At 59.9% G+C, this 25,776-nt stretch overlaps 2 protein-coding genes across 5 annotated transcripts; one reads left to right on the plus strand and one right to left on the minus strand.

Moving 5' to 3' along the window:
* Positions 1–855: 855 nt before the first annotated feature.
* Positions 856–15,280, plus strand: STXBP1 (syntaxin binding protein 1). Of its 4 annotated transcripts, none has more exons than XM_072353165.1 (20): positions 927–957; positions 7,246–7,295; positions 7,411–7,492; positions 7,736–7,812; positions 7,953–8,031; positions 8,313–8,416; positions 8,861–9,009; positions 9,270–9,354; positions 9,459–9,589; positions 9,670–9,777; positions 9,867–9,927; positions 10,169–10,234; positions 10,358–10,438; positions 10,522–10,660; positions 10,746–10,855; positions 10,951–11,052; positions 11,700–11,785; positions 11,907–12,061; positions 12,701–12,824; positions 13,738–15,280. In XM_072353165.1, the coding sequence occupies exons 2-19, from the start codon at positions 7,251–7,253 to the stop codon at positions 12,808–12,810; spliced, it is 1,770 nt and encodes a 589-aa protein (XP_072209266.1). In that variant the 5' UTR covers positions 927–957; positions 7,246–7,250; the 3' UTR covers positions 12,811–12,824; positions 13,738–15,280. The 4 variants fall into 4 exon arrangements, with proteins under 4 accessions (XP_072209267.1, XP_072209266.1, XP_072209264.1 ...); XM_072353163.1 differs by lacking the exon at positions 927–957 and adding an exon at positions 1,330–1,614; XM_072353166.1 differs by lacking the exon at positions 12,701–12,824 and having other exon boundaries at positions 856–957.
* Positions 14,360–25,723, minus strand: AKNA (AT-hook transcription factor). The gene is made up of 20 exons (XM_072353167.1): positions 25,633–25,723; positions 22,404–22,725; positions 21,606–22,285; positions 21,156–21,230; positions 20,788–20,938; positions 20,511–20,668; positions 20,373–20,432; positions 20,014–20,117; positions 19,702–19,911; positions 19,461–19,634; positions 19,151–19,376; positions 18,965–19,071; positions 18,632–18,855; positions 18,437–18,560; positions 18,182–18,352; positions 17,674–17,768; positions 17,324–17,590; positions 17,104–17,214; positions 16,860–17,016; positions 14,360–16,663 (listed from the first exon to the last, which is right to left on the minus strand). Exons 2-20 carry the CDS (start codon positions 22,621–22,623, stop codon positions 16,459–16,461), a joined length of 3,519 nt encoding a protein of 1,172 aa, XP_072209268.1. The 5' UTR covers positions 22,624–22,725; positions 25,633–25,723; the 3' UTR covers positions 14,360–16,458.
* Between the last annotated feature and the right edge of the window lie 53 nt (positions 25,724–25,776).

Below are 25,776 nucleotides of genomic sequence, written 5' to 3' on the forward strand. Positions count from 1 at the left end.
CAAAGTGTGGAATAGAGTGGGTCTGGATGTGGAGGATGGATGCAGACGCCTGCCCAGCCTGCCCAGGGTTGCTGCTCACCTGCGGGGCAGCATCTTCCCCTCACTGCTATCCTGCATCCTGCCCTGCAGTGACAGGAGGGGAAGCATCTTTACAGCTCAGCTTTTTCTACCCAACAGCCCCTTCTGAGCCATATTTGCTGCAAACACGGTGAGAACCTGGAGCAATGATTGCTCATCAGCCCACGGTGTAGCCCCAGGCTGATGGTGAGCAGAAATATGACCACAGGTGGATGTGTGGGCATGCAGCAGACAGCTGGCACTGTGTCCTCTGGGCTCTCCTTCCCCATGCAGCCTCCATGCTCTGCATCACAGCTCCTGCAGGTGCATCCTCCCTGGTACCACCACAGGCACCGAGCATTGGATGTGGGCTCCAGAATGGGAATGGGGCATGGGACATTGGGCATGGGTACTGTCATGAATGTGGGGTGATGAACCATGGAAGGTAAGACATGGGATATGGGCACCATCACAGGCATAGGGTATGGAGTATAGGTACCATCATGGACATGGGGAACATGGCATGGGACATGTGGCATGGGCACCATCATGGGGTATGGGATGTAGGACGTGGGCACTGGCACCAGCATGACATGGAGCATGGGAATGGGCACCACCATGGTCACGGGCACAGGGCATGGCAATGGGAACCCTGCATCCCCTCCACCATCAAAATGCCCCCCCCCCAGCAGCACAGAGCCAGCACTGGATGAGCACACAGCCTTTGCTCATTGCCCATCATGTGTGGGTGGCCGCAGGAGAAACACGAGTGTCTGCATCCCCTGCAGCGCTGGGGGGGGGCATTTTGCTGCAAAATCAACCTGAATTGGCAGTGTGTGTGTTGGGGGGGGGGGGGGGGACGGGTGAAGGATCCCAACTGCCCTACGAAGCAAGGGAAGGGTAAGGGGGGAGGTCTGGGGGGGGGGGGGGGGAGGAGGATATACGGCGAAATATTGCGCGATATGGCAAGATATTGCAAAATATAGGATGGGGGGGGGGGGGGGGGAGGGGGAGGGGAGGGAAACCGGACAAAATGGTGGGGAAAAAGAAAAAGAAAAGCTTGCAAAACGCATTGCCGATAAGTGTAGCAAAACATCGCACAATAGGGAGGGAGGGAGGGGGGGGGGGGGGGAGCACCTCGGGAGGGTGGGGGGGGGCGGGCGAGCATGGCGCTGGGGGGGGGGCGGGCTCTGCGGTGCGGAGCGGGGCGGGCAGAGGGCGGAGCGCAATGACGCGCATCACTCCCGCCCCCCCCCCCCCCAACCCCCCACCCCGCATCCCGGTCCCGCCCCCTGCGCGCAGTCAGCTGAGCCCCGCCGCGGCCAGCGGAGCCGTGTGCCCCCCCCCCCTGCGCCCCCCACCCCCCCCTTCTCCCCATAGCGGAGCCGCGGGGACAGGCGCTGGGGTGGTGGTGAAGCGCTGTGCCCACCGCCCGCAGCTTTGTGCGTGTGTTTGGACCCCCCCCCCCCCCCCCTCCCCACTTCTTGCATTGGGTGAGGACCCCCCTCCAGCGAGGCGATATGGCTCCCATCGGACTGAAGGCTGTGGTCGGAGAAAGTAAGAGCTGGACTAAAGGCGGGGGGAGGAAGGACGGAATGGATTGAGAAATGATTGGGGTGGGGGGAGGGAAGCGTTCAGAGTGACCTGGGGGAGCCCGGGGGGGGCTTCCTGCGGGGAAATGCCCGATGGCGGGGGATGCTGCGGATGCGCAATACGGAGCTCGGGGGGCGGCATCAGATGGTGGAGCCGTACGGGGGGGGGGGGGGCATGGAGGGAGGAGGGCATGGGGACAGCCGGTCAGGGTGGGGGGGTCGCCGCCTCCGTCTGTATTTTATCTATACGCATGCATCTATAGAATATATTCGGGTGTTTGGAAGCTATCGGGGTTTTTCTGCAGTGCTGGAGGATGGAATGGGGGGGGGGGGCGAGAAAAAAAATGGGGGTTCAGCGTTGGGAAGCGGTGGAGCCGCTGTGCCCGCAGCTCTCTGCAGCGGTCGCCCCGTCTGGGCTCGACGTGCGGCCCCACTGCGGGGGGGAGGTGGGTTTGAAGAGGGGTCTGAACGTTGCCAAGGGGGAGGGGGGGGGCACCGGGGCTGTGCGGAAATGCCGCTGAGCTGCCAGGCCGCTTTGTCTGCACCAAACCCTGCCCGGCTGCAATCGCAATGATGGTGATTCTCATTCTTGCCCCCCGCTGCCCCCTCCCACCCCAGACCTTCCCCCTTTCGCCCCCCCCCCCCCCCCACCTCGGGGGGATTTCGGTGCCCTTCGGGGTCGCTATTTTTGGCCGCTGGGTGGGAGAGGAGCGACGCGGGGTTCGCTTCCTCCTTCCCCGGCTGTTGCAAGCTGATATTGCACCGCCCCATGGCGGCTGGAGTTGGGGGGGGGAACCTTAACTGGGGAAAAATAAGCAGAAAAATAAAGAGCAAAAAAGGGGCAGGAAGCGGTGGGAACGTTCCCCCTCCCCCCCGGCCATGGCCGCCCGTCCCGTTGGGTTTATTGCCGTAGCACCGCCGCCAACCGGGTGTGTTTTGGCTGCGAGGGGGGGGGGGGGGGGTTGGTGGGAGGTGGAATTGTCGGTGTTTATTACCGTGAAAGGGGGGGGGGGGGGGTGAGAAATGGGAGCAATCCCCGAGGCTGAGAGATGGCTGCGGAGGCGGCCGACCCCTCCCGCAGCGGTGCGGATGGTGCGGCCGGAGCTGGTGGTGTGATCGGCAATGGAGGGGGGGGGGGGGGGCACGGGGTGTGCTGCCCTGCTGTGCTCCCGCAGCTGCATTGGGGCTGCGGGGACAAATGCAGGGAGATGTGTCCTGCCCCTCCTCTCCCCCCCCCCCCACCGCTGTTGTGCTGCAGGGTTGACTTCGAGGGGGGAGAGGGGACCCCCAGCACAGCTGAGTGGGGCTGGATCCCACCTAGAGCTGAAGCAGGGACACTATGTGTGTCCTTTCGCTTCCATTTGATGTTAGTGTGCTGGGAGGTGGGGGGGGGACGACACGCACATCGTATGTGTGTGTGCACATCTGTCAGTCCTTCCCTCTGCGGTTGTAACAAAACCCATCTGTTTCTCCCCCAAAAATACCCTTCCTGATGGAGAAAAGGGGTCTGGCAGCAGCCCTGCCGTGGGGATGTGCCAGCAGAATGCTGCATAGGATGTAAGACTGAGAACCCTGCAGAGCTCCCCACCCTCTGTGTGGGATTCCAGGGCTCCGAGGGCTGCGGTGGTCGGCTCCCCCTCCTTGGGATGCTGGAGCTGCTCCCCGCTGCTGCAAGGACCCACGCACTGCTGCAGACCTGCATCCTACAGGCATGGATTCCCCAGTGGAGGAGGAGGAGGAAAAGATGCTTCCTGAGGATGGAGGTCCCAGCCCGTGCCCTGCAGCTGACCCGAGGGCAGCATCCCTCTGGGGGTACCTTGGAGCAGGGCAAGGAGGCAAAGATGCTGCGCACCAGCACAGCTCCACCTCCAGAGCTGCATTCTGCCCTGGCAGCCCTCCAGGATGGGATTTATTCCCCTGAGCAGCTGCTGCCCACAGCACACGGTCGGTGCTTTGAAGCACCCTGAGCTGGGAGCTGGCAGCAAAGGGGGGGGGGGTGCTGCCACAGGTTGCCCCTGTGTCCCCCCCCCCCTGTTGTCACCCTGTGCCCTCTGTGTCACCCCGCAGTGCTGCAGGGCTGTCCCTACATCTCATCGGGTCCTGGGGAGTGCTGTTGGGAAGGCAATGCCGGCAGGAAAAATCCTGCAGGAGGTGGTGCCAGGCTCAGTGCCTGCACTCCTGCAGCCATGAGGAGGAGGGTGGGCTCACTGCACCGAGCTGTCTCCAGCAGCAATGGGGCTGCACTGTGGTCTGAAAGCCCAGGGACACCTTTACCTGCAGGAGGAGAGAGGCATCCCCAGAGCCGTCCTTTTCTCTCCAAGGTTGGGGAGAAGCACAGCCCTCCTGGACCCTCCTGCCCTTAGGACAGCAGCTGGTCCCCCCTATGGAGCATCCTCAGGTCACACTGCACCTCCAGACCCACGGTGCCATGTCCCCATCTCTAACCCTGGCACCTCTGTGGGCACACTGCTGGCTGCAGGGCACAGCCGGGCCCCAGGGTATGCGTGGTTGGAGTGTGACTCAGCCAGACTGTGTGGGGCACCATTGCCTTTGCTAAGGCACAGGGGGATGCCAGAGGCACAATTCTGCCTGCTGAGGATGCTCTGGGGCACAACAAACATGTGTTGCCCTGTAGCCAAGCAGATGATGATGAAGAATTCAGGACCAGGATGGGGGATGTTGGCTCCAACCCTTCCTGGCTGTACAAGTAGGTGTACAGGGAGGGGACCCCTGTGCCCCATCCCTGTGGTTGGAGCAGGCCCTAAGGCTTCAGCATCTGTCCTCTTGGGATCCATCCTTGCCTGCAGCATTGGCTCCAGGTTGGGCTGTGGCTTGTATAACCACACAGCCAACAGGGCTCACATGCATGGAGCACGGTCTGCACCCTGATGTGGAAAGACTCATCCATCCTTCCCCATGGAAGCAGATCTGCACCCAACCAGTGGTGAGTGCATGTGAAATGAGGCTGAGAAAGGCACTAACCTGGAGCCTTTCCCTCTTAAAAAAATACAAAGTATTATTAAGGTTGGAAAAGACTTCCAAGATCATCCCTGGTCCCTGAGTGTTGGCAAAGACAGTCATCATCACGTGGCTCCGGCTGCACGCTGAGGAGCAGATGCTGTGTCCACCAACTCGCTGTGCAGGAGAGAGCTCAGAGAGAGCAAAAATAGAGCAGCTGAAGGCACGTTGCTGCGTGGGCCCCATGCAGCCCATTGGGAGCCCACTGTGGGAGCAGCAAAGACCGCTTGGAGCTGCTGGTTTATGGACGCAATGCTCTCCATCCATCCCGTTGATGTCAAGATGGCTCGTGGCTATGGTGAGAGATGCCAGGCGGGCTTTGCATCCCATAAGTGAAGTTATTCTCTATGCCCTGGCTGGGGCTGATGGCCTCCATGCCATCCATGGAGCCTATTTGCTTGAGGAGTGTTTGGGGATGGCGCTGGCACCTGTAGCTGCCTGGATGAGGAGGTCGATGCTCTGCCTACTACGTTCTGACGTGGTTGTGTCTATGGAATGCTCACACTGTCTTAAGCAATTAGTCAATGAACCAGCAGAAAAGCAGTTGCCAGGCCAACCCGAAGGAAACACATGGGTTTCAAAGATGCGTCGTGACAGCTCTTGGAGAGAAGTGGGTTTGGAGCAAAGCTCACCGCAGATCTCATAGAGCGCTCGAATGGATTGAGTTGGGAGTGACCTCAAATCTCACCCAGTTCTGACCCGGATTTCTTGGATGCTGCTTCAGGGCTTTGGATCCTGAAATGGAGGGCATGGAAAGGCTGAGCCTTGCTAAGGGAAAAGCCACCCTTGTTCTGTAGGGCTTCGGGCAGTTCCTGATCTTTGCCATCCATTAAGGTGTGCCCACACGTGAGGTCCTGGGTTGTGCTGAATAAAGCAAAAGTAATGGGATGTTCCCCAGAGCAGCATCCATCAGCAGGAGGTACTCCAGGTTGCAGTGCTGGACAGGACAAAGCCATTTCTTCACTGGACATTGGGACTGCTTGTTAAGCTTCAGGATCATTCTGAAGCAGAATAATTGGCTCAGAGCACCTCAAAATGAAGCTATCTATGTGTCCACAAGCTGTGGTGGGCTCAAGCCATTCCACCCATGCCCAACTGGATGTGTGATGCCAGCTCAGTGCCAGCAGCCCAGGCTAAGCCTCTTGGAGTGATGGATGGGCTGCAGTCCTGCTAGGCCACCCTGTCACCAGCACCTGGTTCTGCATGGAGACAACGCCATGGGTCATTCTTGTGCCAGCTGTCACCCCAAGAAGTAGCCCTGCTGAGTGAGATGGAGCCTGCTTTCTTCCCAGGGTGGCACAGCTGAGTCTGTATTGCTCAGCGTGCTGCATGGAGGTCCATTTGGAGGTGGGATGCACTCTCTCTTCTGTAGGTGTTGGTGTCTTATCTGTGTTGAAGGATAGACCCAGAGCTGTCTGTGTGATCTATTCTCAGCTGAAGTTGTGATTAAAACCCTGAAGGAAGCAGATGCACCGTGGTAGGTTCAGACGAGCCAAGCATTGAAGGCACTAGATCAGATCTACAGATGTATTTTTCCCCTGGAGCCTGGTTTATCTCCAAGACAAAAACCTTGGCTGTGAGCATCACCTGCTGATGAGGACACCCTGCAGTCTCCAACCTGCTGACATGGGAGCATCCCTTCCCCATGGCTGCATGCAGGATGCTGTCCCAGCCTCCTTCCTCCCTGCCCTGCAGCAAACACCACCGTGTTCTCAGGGCTGGGATTCCTGCCCCACGCTCCCTCCCTCAGTCGGGGTTTGGCAGGGCTCTGGCTGCAGGGTGTGGGACGTGCTGGTAAACAGCACTGTTATTCCTGGATCTTCGCTTGGGAGAAGGAGCCAAACATGAGTAATGAAGAGAGAGCAAGGTCCTCAGCAGGATCCGGAAATGTCCGTCACCGAGCTTGTTTCCTGCTGGCACCCATCCCTTCCTTGGGGACCTGGGATCATCAGAACCCTGCAGGAGGGCAGCGCTGAGCTGAGGATGTGATGCTGCAGCTGATGGACTCTAACCTGACCAGGCATTTTGGTGGCACGTCCTTGTTCTATAGGTGGGGGCAGCCCAGGGAAAGGGGATCGCTGGGCACAGCTCTGTAGGCTCAGGTTGGTGCACACCTGAGTGACCCATCAACAGTGACATCCCCCATCCCATAGGAGCAGCCCTGGCAGCCCGGGTAGCCTTATGGTGACAGCACAGGGACGTCCCCCAGCTGGTTGTGTAAGCATGCAGGGCTGGGATGTGAAATGGGATTGTGGGGGATTACAAGGAGCAGGTTGAGGCCGCTTGATTCTTGTTTCTAAAAGGAGCCCTTAAGCCGCAGTTGTTGTCCTGGTGCTTCAGATTAGGGCTGAGGCACGTGGGTAGCCCAAGGGGACCCCCCTGCCCCCTCACCACCTGCTTTTGGGCTCAGTGCTCCCCACTGAGCCCATGAGTGCCATGTGTGGGTGCTGGGGGTGATCCCCCCCCGGACCCCAGTCTCCAAAACATCCCCACCGTACATCCCCAGGGAATGGAGCATCTCAGGGTGCTGTGGGTGGGCTCAGGGTGCTCATCCCATCCCCATCTCCTCCTCTTGCAGAAATTATGCACGATGTGATCCGGAAGGTGAAGAAGAAGGGGGAATGGAAGGTGAGCGATGCTGCAGAAGGAGAAGGAGGGTGGGAAGGATGGAGCTGGGATGGGGTGGGAGCAGGTGGGGCTGTTCCTTGCTGCTCCATCCCTACCTGATGGCTGCTGTCCCCAGGTGCTGGTGGTGGACCAGCTCAGCATGCGCATGCTGTCTTCCTGCTGCAAAATGACCGACATCATGACAGAGGGCATCACCAGTGAGTACCAGTGCTGTGCTTCTCTTGCTGTGGGGGGGATACAGCCACCCCTCTCCATCCCACACAGTGTCTGTGGGTCCCCTCCTCCCACACAAACAAACCCACTGCTCCCCCCAGGGCTGCTCCTTACTTCTATGGTGCAGCGTAGGGTTGCGGTGGGCAGGGGGTGCGTTGGACACCCAGGGGCTGCAGTGGGATGGGCTCCCCATACCCTGGCATGATCCCTGTGTTTCCTCCCCCCAGTTGTGGAGGACATCAACAAGCGCCGGGAGCCACTGCCCAGCCTGGAGGCTGTCTATCTCATCACACCCTCCGAGAAGGTGAGCTGGGGTGGAAGGGTGGGTGCCCACACCAGGATGGGCAGCGGTGCCCATGGGCTGTGGCACAGGGTGCAGGGCTCCCTATGGGGCTGGATATAGGGCTGAGCTGCCCAGCCCCAATGCTTCCTTCTCTCTTGCAGTCTGTCCACTCCCTCATCAGTGACTTCAAGGACCCCCCCACCTCCAAGTACAGAGCAGCCCATGTCTTCTTCACTGACTGTGAGTACCCGCAGGGCACTGGAGGCATTGGCAGGTAGAAGGGGAGAAACTTGTGGCCAGGTTTCTGCATACCAAAAGTGGGATTTTGGGCTCCCTGCTCCCAAGGGCAGGGCATCACATCCCTCCATTGCAAATACATCATGCAAACCAAGAAAAGGGACGATGCTGCCACTGAAATGTGCACAAGAAAGCAGGGTAGCGGGGATGCCTGGAGCAGGGCAGGACCATAGAAGCATGGCTACCTTGCCCTGAGTGCTGCTTCCTCCTCCTGCTCCCTGCAGCCTGCCCTGATGCCCTGTTCAATGAGCTGGTGAAGTCCCGTGCTGCCAAGGTCATCAAGACCCTGACTGAGATCAACATCGCCTTCCTGCCCTCTGAGTCCCAGGTAGGTGAGGGCTGGGGATTTTCTGGAGGGGGATGCTTGGGTCCTCCCCCCCCCATCAGTGCCTCTGTAAGAGCTGTGAAGACACCACAATCCCCATCCCAGTACTGCTCCCTGCGCTCTGTCTCTTTTGATTATGTCTCAGGGCTGATCCGCTGTGGGATTTAGCGGCTGTGCTGCCTCCTGGCACTGCACTGCCATGGGCACCGGGTGCTGTGGGGACAAGGGGGACAGGGAGGGACAGATGGCATCAGATTCTGGAGAGATCCTGGTGACAGTGGGTGGGAGATGGGCTTCATGGCAGTCCAAGAGCAAGGGAAGGTCAGGACACCCCAAACATCACTGAATGTGGACCCCATATCAGTTTGGGTTGGGGTGTATTGTCCCAGCCCATGAGGATGTCCCCATATTCTATCCCCTCTGACTGCCCCCTGCTGCCCTCCCCAGGTTTACTCCCTGGATTCAGCAGACTCCTTCCAAAGCTTCTACAGCCCACACAAGGCACAGATGAAGAACCCGATCTTGGAGAGGCTGGCAGAGCAGATTGCCACTCTGTGTGCCACACTGAAGGAGTACCCGGCCGTGCGGTACCGCGGGTAAGGCTGCAGGGTTGGGAAGTGGAAGGCTTAAAGCCAGGGGATGCTCTGCAGAGCTGGGTGCAGAAGCCTGGAATCCAGGGGGTGTCTCCTGTGGGATTAGATGAAGGGAAAGCAGAGCATCGTGTTCCCCAAGGAGAGGTGAAAAGGAGCAGCAAATGGTGCTCAGGTCCCATTTCTCCTCTGAGCCAAGGGCATCACAGCAGCTCCTCCCTACCCTTTGTACAGTCAGGGGCTGATGTCCCTTCCTCCTTCCCCAGGGACTACAAGGACAACGCCATGCTGGCACAGCTCATCCAGGACAAGCTGGATGCCTACAAGGCTGATGACCCCACTATGGGTGAGGTGAGTGGGGATGGGGGTGGGGTGGCATCTCACTGCTGTACATCAGCTCAGGATGGCACTGGGGACCCCGACACCTGCTGATGTCCCTGCTGGTGGCTCTGTAGGGTCCGGACAAGGCTCGCTCCCAGCTCCTCATCTTGGATCGTGGCTTCGACCCCGCTTCCCCAGTGCTGCACGAGCTGACCTTTCAGGCCATGAGCTATGACCTGCTGCCCATCGAGAACGATGTCTACAAGTGAGTGAGTGCATGACCCCATGTCTCTCTGTGCCCCCCTGACCCACATGTGACCATGTGCCTTGTTCCCCCCTTCCCAGGTATGAGACAAGTGGCATTGGGGAGGCGCGGGTGAAGGAGGTGCTCCTGGATGAGGATGATGACCTCTGGGTCTCCCTGCGCCATAAACACATCGCTGAGGTGTCCCAGTGAGTGTCCCTATGGGCTGCCCTACAGCACACAACCCTGTGGTTGGGCTCCCTCTGTGCTGATGTCCGTGTCCTCCTCCTGTCCCCAGGGAGGTGACCCGGTCCCTGAAGGAGTTCTCATCAAGCAAGAGGATGAACACGGGCGATAAGGTGACATCTCCCAGTGGGAGCTTGTGCATGGCCAAGGCTCTTGGGGACACCACTAAGGGCTGTGGCGAAGCCTGCTGGGGCAATGGGTCCCTTTCTGGGGGGAAGGCTAGAGGGGGGCTGAGAAAATAGGGAACAGTGATCCCCCAGCATGAGAACAAGACCCCTAAAGAAGGGGATGCTTGAACATTGCTTGGTAGGGTTGTGCCCTCCTTCTTTGTGACCACATCCCCTTCCCTTGCAGACCACCATGAGGGACCTGTCTCAGATGCTGAAGAAGATGCCACAGTACCAGAAGGAGCTCAGCAAGGTAACACCAAGGGGAAGGGTCCTGGTGGAGTCATCAGTGCTGAGCTGACATGGGCAGCACCGGAGGTGGCTTTGAGGTGGGGACTCCCCTATGAGGGTGCCCACACCACTCGTGTCTCTGCAGTACTCCACTCACCTGCACCTGGCCGAGGACTGCATGAAGCACTACCAGGGCACAGTGGACAAGCTGTGCCGAGTGGAACAGGTACTGTCCCCCTGCCATCTCCCTGCACCCCATGGGGACAGCAGCTCAGCACTGAGCCTCAGTGATGGGCATGTGCTCTGCAGGACTTGGCCATGGGCACCGATGCTGAAGGTGAGAAGATCAAAGACCCCATGAGGGCCATTGTCCCCATCCTGCTGGATGGGAACGTCAGCACCTATGACAAGATCCGTATCATCCTGCTGTACATCTTCCTGAAGAACGGTGAGAGGGGGCCAGGAGGAGCCAAATGTGATGGCTGCCAAGGTGGGTGTCCCAAGGAGACAGTGCTCACCCATTTCTCACGCAGGTATCACTGAGGAGAACCTGAACAAGCTGATCCAGCACGCCCAGATCCCAGCCGAGGACAGTGAGATCATCACCAACATGGCCCACCTCGGGGTGCCCATCATCACAGATGTGAGTGTCCAACCCCCCCCTGCTCCTTCCCATCTGCACACATCCCCATGGAGTGGCTCCATGTCTCACTGTGTCCCCATCCTCTCTGCCCTCAGTCTACCCTGCGGCGCAGGAGCAAGCCGGAACGGAAGGAGCGGATCAGTGAGCAGACTTATCAGCTGTCCCGGTGGACCCCCGTCATTAAGGACATCATGGAGGTGAGGTGGGGATGGGACCAGCCCAGACTCCAGCACATCTCCCCAGCACATGCCCTGCAGTGCCAGTACTTGCAGATTTGTTGTGATTGCTGCAAGGTGGGGATGTTTGTGGGAGCATTCCTGGTCCTATAAATACAGTGTGCAGCCCCAGATGGGCTTGCACAGTACTGAGAGCACACAGTGCTGGCACAGCTCCTGTGCACACCCACAGTGCAAAGCCCCAACCCACTGGGATGGCCAAAGCATGGGTTGCCTTTTCTTCATCCTTGCTGCATCCCCTTGGGTTCCTCTTGGATCAGAGTATCCTCATGGGGCTCTGCAGGCACTGAGTGTGCACTTTGATGGTGTGAGCATCTCCCACCTGCTCACACCAACGGACAGACCAACCCCAGGGCCATATTTTGGTGGGCTGTCACTGCAGCCCCTGCTTGCCTCCGCTTTAATAGTTCTTAAAGTGCACAAATGTACTCACCTCGTTTTGCACCCAAAGCTCGCTCCCAGGTTGGAGCTGAACCCAGTCCCACTACACCTATAGATAGGGCTTTGCCTGCCTAGTTAGTGTCAGTGCTGTGGGGGCCTGGGGGTAGGACACCAAGGGCTGGGAATGGGGACACTTGGCTGAGCCCCACGGGGCTGTATCCCTGCAGGATGCCATCGAGGACAAGCTGGACACCAAGCACTACCCATACATCTCTACCCGCTCCTCTGCCTCCTTCAGCACCACAGCTGTCAGGTGGGTCCCCCTGGTGCCATCATCCCTGAGCGGGGGGCTGTGACACATCACCCCCTACACACGGGCCTGTGAGCCTCCTTGTGTCTCTATTTCCTTTCCTAACCCCATTCCCTCTCTTTAGTGCCCGCTATGGCCACTGGCACAAGAACAAGGCCCCCGGCGAGTACCGCAGCGGCCCCCGCCTCATCATCTTCATCCTGGGGGGGGTGAGCATGAACGAGATGCGCTGCGCCTACGAGGTGACGCAAGCCAGCGGCAAGTGGGAGGTGCTAATAGGTGAGTGGGGGCCCTGCTCGACTCCCCGCTGCTCATCCCACTCTCACCCTGCAGCATTGACCTCCAGGTGACCACGTGAGCAGGGCAGGGGGGTCCTGCTGGTGGCAGCCCCCCTGGGGACATGGGGTGCCCCCCCGTGCTGTCCCTCTCTGTGCCCCCTTTGCATCTCCTTGGTGAGTTTTGCTGCCTGAAGCACAGGCAGGGCTAGGGGAGGAAGAGGGCATTTTGCAGCTTGAGTTGCTCCTGTTGCAGGAGCTGCTGTGTGTGTGTCATGGGGGTTGTTGCAAGGAGGAATTGGTGTACAAGCTGGCACACCAACCACAGTGTGTGCTGTGTGTGCAGTCGGGCATGCACTGTGTGCAGCAGGCTGTGCAACACAACATGGCAGGGAGCAGGACAGACCCAGGCCAGGCAGGGGCAGCCCCTCGCTGCACCCCATCCATGTGCCAACCCCCTTCCACATCTCACCCATCTCATCCCTCACCGCTCCGCGACCGACCGACCCTGTATGCTCTGGGTGGGCAGCGCATCCCTTGTCTTCACCCCAAAACCAGAACCCACACCTGAGCCCCCCGGCCCGGTGCATGCTGCTCCCCCTGGGGCACGGCCGGGCCATCAGCCTGCTCTGTTCTCCCGCAGGTTCTACTCACATTCTCACTCCCACCAAATTTCTCATGGATCTGAGGCACCCCGACTTCAGGGACTCCACTAGGGTCTCATTTGAGGATCAGGCTCCAGCAATGGAGTGAGCCCAAGCAACCAAGTAAAGGCAGCCAACTAACAAAAAAAGAAACTCTTCCTCCCTGAAGGGCTTTCTTTGATTCTTCCGTCCTTTCGTTATAATTCGGGTTTTTGCTTTTTTTTTTTTCCTTTTGGATGATTTTGGTTTTCTTTTTGGATGAGAAAATGCTTGCAGTTCTCACCGCTGCCATGCCCGGCCCCGCAGCCCCTCCATGCCATGTGCTCCCCATAGTGCAGATGGGGTCCCCCCACTCAGGGAGGTGCGGAGCGGTGTCCTCATGCTCAGGGAGAGATGGGTGTGAGCTCCTGGCTCTGTAGGAAGTGATGGGTTTGTTGGATTCTTTGTACCCTGTGATGGAGCCAGGACCGTGTGTTGTCCCCAGCGGGGTATGCGGGGATGGTGACATCTCATTGTGCACGGGGCTGCCAGCCAGGTCCTGCTCCATCACCCAGCACTGGAGCACACAGTGCAGCCCCCGGGCAAAGTGGGAACATGGGGACAGCCGGGGAAGGGACTGGGGGGTGCAGCCATGAAGGAGTGGGGCTGCAGCAGGCAGGACCCCCTCACTCCTCTCTTCCTCTCTTAACCCCTTCTACCCTGGGATGCTCATTGCACTGAGCCCCTCCTTGCAGTGCATTCCCCCCAAGTGCCCATGGTGGTGTTCAGCAGGATCTACTGCATGTGGGCAGGGGACAGGAGGGTCCCCATCATCCCTCCCCCAATCCCACTGCCCTCCAACTCCATCCATCCCCTCATCCCTCCCTTTCCCCATTCCAAGCCCCCATGGGCATCCATCTCTCTGCAAGCATTTCCAGGTAAGACCTTGCTTGGTGGGGGGTTGGACCAGGGACCCCATGGGGAGCGGGACACGGAGCTGGGAGGGGCTCTTACAGAAACAGTGCTGACCCTGTGACCCCCCCCCTCTGCCCCATAGGGTCCACGCACATCCTCACCCCACAGAAGCTGCTGGACACGCTGAAGAAGCTCAATAAAACAGAGGAGGAGAGCAGCAGTTAAAAGAAAACGCCGCCAGACCCCCCCCCCCCTCCCAACCCCGATGCCGACTGTACCCCCAATGGGCACCGGCCTGGGGCACACCTCTGTCCCATCCCTGTCCCCATCCCGGCCCGGCCGAGCTTTCTCTTGTTGTGTTGAGCCCCCCTCCCTTCTTGACCCTCCAAATCTCATTTAACCGCAGGGAAGAGACAACGAATGCAAAACGATGAAGGGAAAAACCCAACGCCTCCCATTATAAAAAGGAAAAAGATAAAAAAAAAATCATCATCTCTGTGCCCATCTGAGGATCTCATTTCCCAGCAGTGAATGATGGTGGCAACAAGATCAGATTCCCATTCCCCCCCCCCTCCATTCCCTGTGAGCCCCTTGGACAGACCCATGGCCTTACCCCCCACACCCCCTTTTAGTCCCCCCATGGGTTGTGATGCCACTGTCAGTGTTCTCTCACCACCCACTCTATTGGCAGAACCCCCCCCCTTCCCACCAGATGTGCTCCATGATCTGGCACAGGGTGTAGGGAGAGGGAAAGGGGCTCTCTCCATGCACCCCCCTCCCCCCCCCCCCCAGACCCCCACAAAGGGACCAGAAGGGTCAGACCCGGTGCCGGGACCCTTTCCATGCACGGCCCCCTCCCCTGCTCCCCCCACCCCCAAGGGTTCCCTACAACACACACACATACATCCATACCCCTGCTATGTGTGTGCCCATGCAGGAAGCTATGAGGCCCCCGCCCCGCTCGTGCCCCCAAATCCCCCCCCCCCAAGAAGTGCCGCCCCCCCCCAGCGGACTCTGTGTAATGACTCAATGTGTCTCGTGCCGTTCTTACAGCTTGGTGTAATGGTGATTGAACCAAATCTCCTCTTATTTTGTACTCCTCCCCCCCCCAACCCGCCAATAGACGCACTGCGATATTTTGGGGTTCTTCCTTTTGTTTCGTCCCCCTTGAAGGCTGTGACCCCTTGATCCCATATCCCCCCCCCCCCCCAACCCTTCTCTCTTTGCCTCGGTGGTGGTTTTCCCCCCTTCTTTTCCCCATCTGCTCCTTGCCCATAAAGTTAAAGATATATTTTTAGGGCAAAGGCTGTTATCATTGCACTGATATTCGTCGGTTCTCCCCCCCCAACCCCCCCCCCTCAGCCCTCTTTGAGTTCCTTATGTTTAGCGACGCTTCAGGATCCCCTTATGTTGGATGTTATTATTAATTATTATTATTATTATTTTTCTGTTACAGTTATTTATATAAAAAAAATAATAATTTATCAAAAAGGAAAACTTATAAAAAAGAGAAAAAAAACCAAACCAAAACTGGTCCGGTCTTGGAACTTGTTTACCTTGAAGTTACTGGAAACCTATCAATGTTTGGAAGTGGTGAAGCACAAACATGTTATCATCTCTGTATATCTCTGTTCTGTACTAAAGCACTCGGTGACTCAATAAACGCGATCTCCATCTGTAGTGCACAGAGGCTCTCGCTTGGAGGAAGGAGCAAAGCCACGAGCGGAACCAGGCCGTTTATTTTATGGTTAAAAAATAGGCAGTTAGCCCAGTACAAAACAAGGGGGGGGGGTTATAAAAGAGGAGAGGTGAGGAGGAGCATCCTTTTTGTTCCTCCCTGTTGCTTGGGGCATCCCTGCTTGCCCCTCTTGTGAGTGCTTTATGGGGGGGGGTCTTAATTAGGAATCCACCCCCCCTCACCAAGAATAAGTTATTATATGAAAAAGTCTGAGGGTAAACAAGTTGGATATGGGCACTTTAGGTAAGACCTACACAAACACCCCTGTTAAGTAATGAGGTGCTGGGGGGCAGGAATAGGGGTGTTCTGGGTGACCTAGGGAATAGGATCCCCCATGGGTGTGCAACAGCAGTTGTGCTACAAAAATAAGCATTCATTTATTATAAAGAGGGGGGAATAGGAGTGCTGGGTAACACCAACACGGCTGGATCTGCCCATGCTTGGGGCTCATAGGGCTGATTTTACTCTACCAGCCTCAAGGAAAGTCGTATTGATTTGGTATTCCAAAGGAAAAGCTCCCAGTCTCTTTGGGAATCCCAAAGGGAACACGATCAGTCTCTTGCTGCCCGGACACCCTCCCATGGAGCCATGTGCAGGGAGGGACCTCACGTTCCCCCCTCATTGTAGCCCTTCAACCTCAGCCAGCACCACTAACGCACATTGCAGGACTGTGCAGCATCACGTAATGGGGAAAACTTCAGGTGCCCTGAGGCTTGTGCTGGAAATGTACCTATATAGAGATAGACACACATTAGATGTGGTCAACCAACCCTCTGACAGTGGTACCCTGGGGAAAGATCCACATAGAAGTGCAGAGAGGAGAGTGGTTTGAGCACAGCAGGGTGTATGGACAGTACCTAAACCCCAACCTCAGCCCCAATCCATGGGGGCAGGCTCTGGCTGGAGCTGAGGGGTAAAAGGGGGGTTGTGCAGAGTACCAAGAAACCCTAAAAATCACCCAAATGGTGAAAGCAATGAGAAATGGGCTGTGGAAATGGCTCCTTCTGCACCAGCATGGCACTGAGCTGAACGCAGCATACAGAAATATGGGGGGGCTGCAGGATGAGCCCGACTCGGTGCCCCTTCCTGCAGCATGGATGGGATGGGCAGCAGGGAGAGGGGGGCTCAGAAAAGGCAGGAGCTCCTCATTGCCCGTGCCCGGCCCAGCTCTGCTGCCAGTGCCCGGCCCAACCGCCTGGAGGTGACACGGGCACGACGTGCTGCTGCCATTGCTGCACTCAGGGATCGATCCAGGTCCTCTTCCAGGTCTGAGAGTGGTGGGGAGCGGGCATGGCGTGGGGCTGAGGTAGGTGCGGCTGGGGGGCAGTACCTGAGAGGGGGAAAAATGGAAGGGGGAAAAAGGAAAGAGTAGTGGTATAAAGAAGAAGCTTTTGTACTGATTTGCCCACGGTGGGCTCTGCTTCCCCATCTCTATGACACTATTTTAGCCCCCCCCCAGCTCACTAGTCCCTCCCCCTCCCAGCCAGCTCAAGCTGACCCCTCCCCAAAGCACTGAGCATCCTTACAGCACAGAGGGTGCATAAGGCACCACGGGGACGGGGGTGAGGTAGGCGATGGGAGGTCCCCCCGCCAGGTACCAACACCCTGCGGGCTGCTCCGGCTGCACGGCCTGGGGACGGCTGTGGGGCTCCAGGGGGGATGTGCCATTGGTGCTGCGCTGTGCTGTGGGGAGAAGGCAGTGGGGGAGGTGGGTGTGATGCTCCCTGCTCCCTGCCACGCCACCTTCTCCCCCTCCAAGCTGTCACCCACCATGAGTGGCTCTGTTCGTGTCACTGCGGGGTGCCCGGCATGTGGGGCAGCGCTCGGGGGTCCTGGTGGTGCTGCTGTGCTGAGGCTGCGTGGCATCAACTGATTGTGCACCTGCAGGGACAAGCGGGGAGGGGGGGCAGATGCATATAGAAATGCACAGCGAGAAGGGGATGGAGCAAGCAGGGGGCTCGGTGGGAAGCAGGAGGGATGCGATGCTCACCTGCTGCTGTCCTGTCGGGGTGGCAACGGGGGCACGGCGCAGTGCTCGGCTCCCTACGGGGCGGTGCTGGGCTGTGCTGCGTCCCCGCAGACGCAGTGTCAGCCCGGCCATGTGCAGTACCCACGGGGTCGGGCTCCCGGCGCTCAGCCGCCTGCTGTCCCCGCAGTGATGCTGTGCCCAGAGGGCTGCGAGGGCGTTTGTGTGCGGACGGGGCGGCTCGGGGACGGCTGTCACCGTGTGCACGCAGCGAGCGATCCGAATGGGAGGCTGCAGGGAAGAGGAGCCCTGTGCCACAGGTCCCCACCACCATCCCCTCTCCGTTTGGAGAGGTCCCCGCTGTCCCCACTCACTGAGGTCCGGTGGTGTCCCATCCCGTGGCAGCGATGCCCATCTGCTACTGGGGTCACCTAGGGTCACCCTGCCCCGTGCAGTGGGGCTCTGCTCCCTGCAGAGGGAATGGAGCCATTAGAACAACCAGGACGTGGGGCACAGTGCCATGGTGGGGCACAGTGCCATGGCAGGGCCCAGCCGGCAGCAGGAAGGCAAAGGGAGAAATCTGGGGTGTTCGACCCTCAACAAGTTGCTGCCAAGAGACCCTGCTGTGTCCTGGGAACCCCTGTGTGTGTCCCCACTTGGGCTGGGCACGTGGACCCCCTCAGAGACAACCCCGCTCAGGTCCAAGGGAAAAGGGTTAGAGAAAAACGGATGGGGGGAAAAGGGGGATGGGGCTAAGGAAAAGGGTTAGGGTTAAAGCTAGGAAAATGGGTTGGAGTTAGGGCTAAGGGAAGAGACAGGAGCTTCCAGACCCACCAACCCAGTGCTCTTTAGGGAGAATCTGGTCTCTGCTCAGCCACTTACCCCACAGGTGCTGCATCCTGGAGGAACGAAGCTCTGTTGGCCACTGGCTGCCTCCTGCCCTTGAGGATGTGGGGGGCTCTGCCCTCGGGGTAGCTGTGGGACCGGTGCAGGCTCTCCTCCAACCGCAGGCGCAGCCGCCAAACCTCGTCCTGTAGCGCACGGATGGCCCGGCTGGAGGGACAGGGCACGGTGAGGGGATGCTGAGGGACAGGAACAGCCCCTCCATCCCCTGCTGGCAGAGCTGGGGTCACTCACTCGCGCTCCATGCGGGATCCCAGCAGGTCGCAGTGAGTTGGAGCTGGGGATGGCGAGATGGGTGTCCCACCGGGGGGGTGCCCACTGGTGCAGCTCCTGTCTCCTCCTTCTGAGTCAGTGTGAGCTGGGGGGCAGAGATGGGACGGTCAGTGGAACAGTGTGGGGCATGGACACAGCTGGGGGCTGAGCACTCACCACCATCACCCTCGGGTCCCAGCTCACTGCCCTGGCTGCCAGCCCAGCGCAGTGGGGAGCTGCTCAGTGAGGGGGTGCTGGGGGGCATGCTGTGGCCTGGGGGGGGAGCATGCCCTGGGGCTGAGTAGGGACCCTTCAGCGCCTTCCTGGGGGGCAGCAACGGAGCTTCTTTCTTCTGTGGATGGACTGGAGCAGGGACGGGGGGTTCCAGCACACCATGAGTCCTATGGAGGGATGTGTCAGTGGGGCAGACCCTACCTACCACACACACCACCCCCTGCCTCTTCCCCCCCCATAATAGCATGGAGCAAGCTTGCAGTGCTGGTGCTGTACCCAGTGCCCCGTGGCCGATGCTCAGGGGTGTGTGCCAACAGGGACACCCGGCTGCTCTCCGAGCCCACGAAGCCACTGTCTGTCTCCGGTGACACCATGCGCTGCTCCTGTGAAGGGAGTGGGATTGGGGCCATGTGCACCCTCCCCAGGCATAAGAATGGTGTTAAGGACCCCTCCAGCACTCACCTGGTGGCAGGCCTTGAGGGCACGGTGCTGAGGGGCTGCACTCCCTGTCCCACTGCTGCTGTGGGATGGGGCTGTGCGTGATGGCAAAGGCTCAGGGAATGCCAGCGGGAGCCTGGAGGTGGTTGGGGGCAGCAGGGTGGTGACAGGGGACAGGTGGCCGTGGGTCCCCTGCAGGTGTGGGAGTTCAGAGTGGGGCAGTGGCACCGCTCTCCTCTGTGGGGGGGGCCTGTGGGGAGAGGAGGGAGCGTGAGCACCAGGTGTGCCATGGGGGCTGTTCACCCCGAACCCACCCAGTGGCACCCACACTTACAAGGGGGAGGTCTCGAGGTCGGTGCCCTCCTCCAGTGACGGTGCCCCACTGAGGACTCCCACAGGGCCAGTGTCCCCTGCCATGGTGCCACCCGTCTCCTCCAGTGCTGCACTCCCCGTCAGGCTCAGCTGCTCCAGGCTCAGCGATGCTGGCAATGACTTGAGGCGCTGGTACCTGGGGGGGCATAGGCAGGTTTTGGGGTGCCCCCCACACCCTCCACCTCCCAGTGAGGGACACTCACTGCTGCAGCAGATGCCCAAAGTCCTCCTCCGCTTTGAGCTGCTTGTGCCGTAGGGGTCGGGGCAGCCCCACTGCCTCACTGTCCCCCTCTGCCTCCCCTGTGCCAGGTGGGTCCTCTGTCACCGCAGGGCTCCCTGGTGCCGCCCGCTCCAGACGCTCCTTTAGCTCCTCCAGGCGCATCCCCAGGCAGAAGATGTCCCCTTCCACTGTGCTGCAATGCAGTGCCCATCGTCAGGGACGAGGAGCTGGGGCTGCTCCCATGCAGGGCTCTGAGCAGTGCTGCATCCCCAGGGAAAGCACAACCCGTGCTCACCGCTCCGGGTCGAAGTTGCCTGTGTCCCCAAGGCTCTGCTCCTCCCGTGCCTCCAGGTACGCCCGTTCCAGTGCATCCTGAGTATCCTGCAGCCTCTGGAACCGCTGCGGTGCAAAGGGAACCTCAAATCCCCTGCAGTGATCCCACAGCACCAGGTCTGCACCCTCTGGGGTTAGGGATGCAGAAAGAGATGGGAGATTGGGGCGGGGGGGGGGACAGAATGGGACACCTGGGGATGAGATGGGCCACTCTGGGAACAAGACAGGCCCTTGGGGACAGGATGGGGCATCTAGGGTGGGATGGGAGCCCTAGGGATGGGATAGGGCACCTGGGAATGGGATGGGGCCTTTAGGGTGTACCTGGAGCTGCTCCTGTGGCACAGAACTCCCCGTCTGGATCCAGGCTTCAAAGGAATCCACCTGGGTGGGAGAGAAGGGGCAGAGAAGGGGTAGGAGCCCCACTGCTTGCTCCTGCTGGGGGCTGTCTCCCTGACTTACCTGCGCTTGAAACTTGCGGGTCTGCTCTGCCAGTGTCTGTGTGAGTCGTGGCCCTGCACAGCAGCACGACCCCACACACGTGGGGCAGCCCCCCAATGGGGAGCGGGGCGAGCGGGGCTGCGATGATGCCCCCTGCTCTGCTGGTTGCGGCGCTGGAGCTGCAATTGGGCACAGAAGAGAAATGAAGCTGGCGACCTGCAGCACTGCTTCCCCTGCTACAGGGGCACCTGTGGGATGCTTGGGTTTGGAGCAGGTGGTTTCCTGGCACTCAGCTCACCTCCACCCATGGGGATCTGTGGGTTTGGGGCTGTGCTGATGGCTGCAGCGCTGGCCCGTGGGATGCTGAAGGCCATCACTTTGCAGCCACCACTCATGGTGCCAGCGTGGGCACTGCGGCTGGCACACGGCGGGTCAGCATAAAGGTTCACCTGGGGGAAGAGAAAAGTAAGTACCCGACCAGGGGCACCTCAACCCCATTGCAACAGGGCCAAGGTGGCACTTGGTTTGGCACCTGGAGCCACCTCAGTTTCCCCACCTGCACAATGGGGCAATGCAGGAGGACAAAGGGACGCCCTGCAGAGCAATGTGTCTATTCCCATTTCCCCCCTCCCCTATATTTGGAGACATCCCCATAGTCCTCCCCACCTTGGCCCCCAGCCTCAGCTGGTCAATGGTGTTTTCAGCCTCGGCGTACTTGGTCAGCAGCTTGTGGTAGTCTTCCTGTGGGGGGCACATGTCACCATGTCACGGGGAGGGGCAGCCCGGGGTGCATAGAGCTGCCACACCTGCACTGGGGGGGTGATGGGACCATGCCTCTCCTCTGAGGGAATGGAAGGGCATCAGGAGACAAGAGCATTGCATGGGGTCAGGAGCATCCCTAGGGGGACATGAGCATCCTAAGCCATGGAGGGGGACAGGAACACCCTTGGGGGGGGTACAGGAGAAACCAAAGGAGGACATGAGCATCGCAGAGGGGACATGTGCATCCCAATGGAGACATGGGCATCCCAGGGAGGTGGGACAGGAACATCTTTACATGTGGACATAAGCAACAAAAGGGGGTAGACGAGCATCCCAGACCAGCTCTGGGGTTACCTGTAGTTGCTGCACCAGTGCGGTGGCCTGCCTGGGGGAACGGAGCTCCTGTGGCACTCCAGGGGGGGCAGAGGGCCGTGGAGGGGCCCCCTCCCCACTGCTCAGCAGCACCTCACGGACGATTTCAGCGGGGGATTTGGGGACAAGGGGACCCCCGAGGGGCCTGGTGCGGGCAGGCAGGGCCCTGCTGGGTGGTGGACGGTAGCTCTGCCCCACCTTCACCCTTGCTTCCACCTTGGAGAGGTCGGGTAGGGGGTGGTTGAGCCGCCCTCGGCCATATGGGCAAATGTCTGTGGGGTCCTTTGGCTTTTTGGTGTCGGTGCGATGCCGGGGGCTTGGGGACAACCGGCTGGGCTTGGGCTGCTGGGGGGTTTGAGGGCTCTGGTTGGGGTCCCTGGCTCTGCCCCAACCCCAGCGCTGGCGTGGGGGGGTGTTGGGGATGGGACTGGAGTCTGAAAGCCCTGAGGTGCCACCGCCATCCGTGGTGGTACCCGGGGCTTTCAGAGGGGTTTCAGCACGGGGGTCCCCATCGCTCTCTGTTCCCCATGGCCCCTCTGGCCTCTCGTCCTCCTCGGAGCTGCCCTGCTCTTCCTCCTCCTCCTCCTCTTCCTCTGTCAGGTCCTGATGTTCATACCAGTGTGGCTCTGCTGGGGACCCCATATCCAGGTCCTCACCGTCCCCTGCAAAGCAGCACTGACACCAATGTATACCATCCCCGAGGCCCCCACCACCCAGGGACCCCCTACCCCAAAAAACAGTCCCTTCCCCAAGGGTTTAGGGGCAGCAGAGAGCACTCACCCCATATTGGGCTCCCAGCCACCTCCTGTCCCCACTCAGAGCCTGAGTCCTGTGGGTCGCTGAGCTCCGCAGTGGCAGCCCCCAGCCCAATGACACCGTTCTCATCCATGTGCCTCTCAAAGTCTTCCTCCTCCTCCTCCTCCTCTTCCTCCCAGCACTTGGGCTCCTGGCTGCCCAGCTCCGATTGCGTCCAGCGCAGCCAAGGTGAGGAGCTGCCCATGGTGTTCTGTGCTGTCCTCGTCACTTGTGTCGCCCCATGGCACTGTGGCAGCTGGGGGCTTCTTCTTCATCACCAGTGTGGCTCACAGCTCTGCTCAGCATCCTGGGGGGAGGGAAGGAAGGTGCTAAACAGGCTCTGTTCAAGGGCATCGACCCAAGCTCAGAGCTGTGCCCTAGATAGCCACAAGCCCACGGCGGTGAGAACCAGGGCTGGGGGACAGGATGGGTGCCCTGTGAGCAGGACCTGCCCTTTGGAGCTGTGTCCCCAGGGTTCCCATAGCAGCAGCTCCAGGGACAAAACACAGCCGTGGGGCGGAGACGAGCGCTGCGGGGTTACTGTGTTGAATGGCACTGAGCCACTGATCCTGAGGGCTCCACCACCCCCAGCCCACCCCAACACACCCCCAGGCTGTCACCATGCAGACACCAGCACGGCACAGAGAAAGGGTCTTTCAAGAGGACCACAGGGCACGGCAAGGACCTGGCACTGCCGATGGGCACCAGAAATCGACCCCCTTTGAAAACTGGGATCCAGCTGACACAGCGAAGGCAGTGTGACAGCAGTGTGACAGCAGTGTGACAGCAGCCCCGTCTCTCCCCCCATGAGCTGTCACTGCTGATAAACACAAGAGCAGTGAAGGCACTGTGCCCCCATGCATGCAATGAGCGCGGGGTTCTCAGCCCCACACCTCCATCCTGCATGGGGGATGTGAAGCAGGAGGGGGTGGGCAGAGCTAATCCTACCCTGCATCACTCCCACCCCAGGCACAACTGGGGCAGCCTCAGTGGCACACAGAGGTGGAAGGGGGGGGGTCAGGAGCTTGCGTGTTCCCCCGCTGAGGTTTTGCATTTCTCTTCGGCTCTTTGCCCAGCAACCCCAGTGCAAAACCCAACACACACGGGATTGTTTTCCTTTCTTTTGTGGTTTCCGAGCACACAGCTACACAGGGTTATTCTTTCAGGCCACCATAAGGGTGAGCAGCTCACTTAGAGGAGAAAAAGCAAAAATCAAAGGAAAAGAAAGGAAAAAAGAAAAAAGGATTTTTCCCCTTTTACCATCAGGAAAAGCGATAGACGTGGCAGAACCTGCATGGGGATACTGCAGGTGATGCACAGCTCTCCCAGCCCCCCCATGCAAGGGCTGAGCCCACAAAGCAGCAGCCCCCCCCCCCACCTCCCCATCTCATTCTGGGGATCCCTGCCCCCCAGGGCTGATGCTGGAGCACAGCTGCAGGGCTTGGGGCCGCTTTCTCTGCTCCATGCCAGGATCTGAGGTTGGATCCATCCCAACCCGGCCAGGGAACAGAGCCAAAATTGCTCTTTAGTCGCATTGAGAAGATGCAGAGCCCAAAGCATCCCGAGGAGCACAGACGTGGGGATAGAGCCTCGGGGTGGGGAGAGCTGTGCTGTTGGGGCAGCATATAGGAGGAAAAGCCTTGTGCTGCTGCCTCTGGGGCTGTTGGGGCCCTGCTGGAGGGTTTGGGGTCCACTCAGTGCCCACAATGCTTGAGGGAAGCAGAGCAGGGTGGTGGGAGCACTGCGTGCACCCCTGATGTTGGGCAGCCCTGCTGCATGCAGGTCTCACCCCAACAGTGGGATTGAAGTAGGGATTTGTAGGGGCTGTGGGGTGGATTAGAGGCTTTTCCTGCAGCATGCAGGTGCAGCAGGGTTGGGGCCATCCCCAGGGCACCACTTGGGGACCCTCCAGATACACCCTGGGCCGAACACCCCCAACATGGGGCCATGCTGAGGTTTCAATAGCAGCCGGGAGCTGTGCGAGCTCTGCTCCGCGTGCCGCTAATTACACACTAACTACACACTAACAGGCTGGATTAATTACCCTGCTGAGAGCACTCCGGGCTGTGCCACATCTCCCACTTGGTGACAGCTATGGGGGCAGAGCAGGGGGACCCCTCAGATCCACCAACCCTGCAGAGTGTCATCCTCGGAGTGATGGGGAGCAAGCATCCCTATTGGGGGGTGAAGGGGGTCTCTCAGCCCCCATAGCCCCAGATGCAGCCGAGGCCTTTCAGAGCGGGTTCCCGGACTACCAAGCGGCCATCACGCCTCGGTGCACCGCAGGAACACAGCTCAGCGCTCCGACAGCCCCGCAGGGCTCAAAGCCGGAGGGGAGGTGGGAGGGGGGGGGGGGAGGGTTTAGCGGCTCAGTCCCGGCTGCTGCCTGCAGGGAGCGGGTTTGGGGGTAAGAGCGTCTTTGTTTCTGAACACGTTTCCACCCAAACCTCTTTTTGGAGGCGGGGGGGATCGTGGAGGCCAAAATAATGCCGTTGTGCCTCACACTCGGCAGGGGACAACTGCAACTCAGCGGGCAGCCGTTCCCGGTTGGTAAGAACAACGGGGAAAACAAGGCAGAGAAGACAGGGGTCCCGTGGCACTGCCTGATGGAACCTCAACCCCCCCATAATGGGACAGCATCGCTCCCATCTCCCGACCCTTAAAGCTGCGGGTCCCTTTGCGGACGAACCTTAACGCACCAGGGTGGGCGCAGTGACAGCCACGGCTGGGTTATAGCGGTCGCTGTCACTGTGTGACCCGCAGCCCGGGGTTGGGATGGGGTTTGGGGGGCGTCGTGCCGGTCGTGGGGCGGCTCGGGGATGTCGCAGCCCCAACGGGACCGCAGCCGGGTGAGCTCAGCGCCTTCCTCCAAACCAGGAACTGAAGCTGCCGGCGGCCCCCGCTACTTCCTCGCAGCATCAGCCCCAGTTTCCCCCCCCCCGTAGCCGACCCACGGACGCACCCCGAGCTCCTTCCGGACCCGCAGCCCATGCGGTACCACCACCCAGAGCTCCATCACGGCTCCGGATCCCCGGCCGCCTCCCACCTCCAAACATCTCCATCATGGGGCCCCTGAGCCGTTCCCCCTCCTTCCGTACAGGGAGGAGCGGCTTTGCGCGGCGCTGGCCCCGCTCCCAGTGCCCGCCGAGCTCCGGGCAGCACTCCATCACCCCGTAACCCCTCTCCCTTCCCATCACAGTCCGGTTCCGCTCACCTGCAGGGCACGACCCGGTTCCGATCCACTCCCGGCCCCGCCGGACAATAGCGTGGCCCGCGATGGGGTGGGCGTGGCTGAGCGATCATCCCCGGCCCCGCCTCTTTCCGCCAATCGCAGCTCTCCGCTGGAGCTCGTTAGCAT

This window comes from Excalfactoria chinensis, chromosome 18 (genome assembly GCF_039878825.1).
Source record: "Excalfactoria chinensis isolate bCotChi1 chromosome 18, bCotChi1.hap2, whole genome shotgun sequence".
In the NCBI taxonomy this organism is placed as follows: Eukaryota; Metazoa; Chordata; class Aves; order Galliformes; family Phasianidae; genus Excalfactoria; species Excalfactoria chinensis.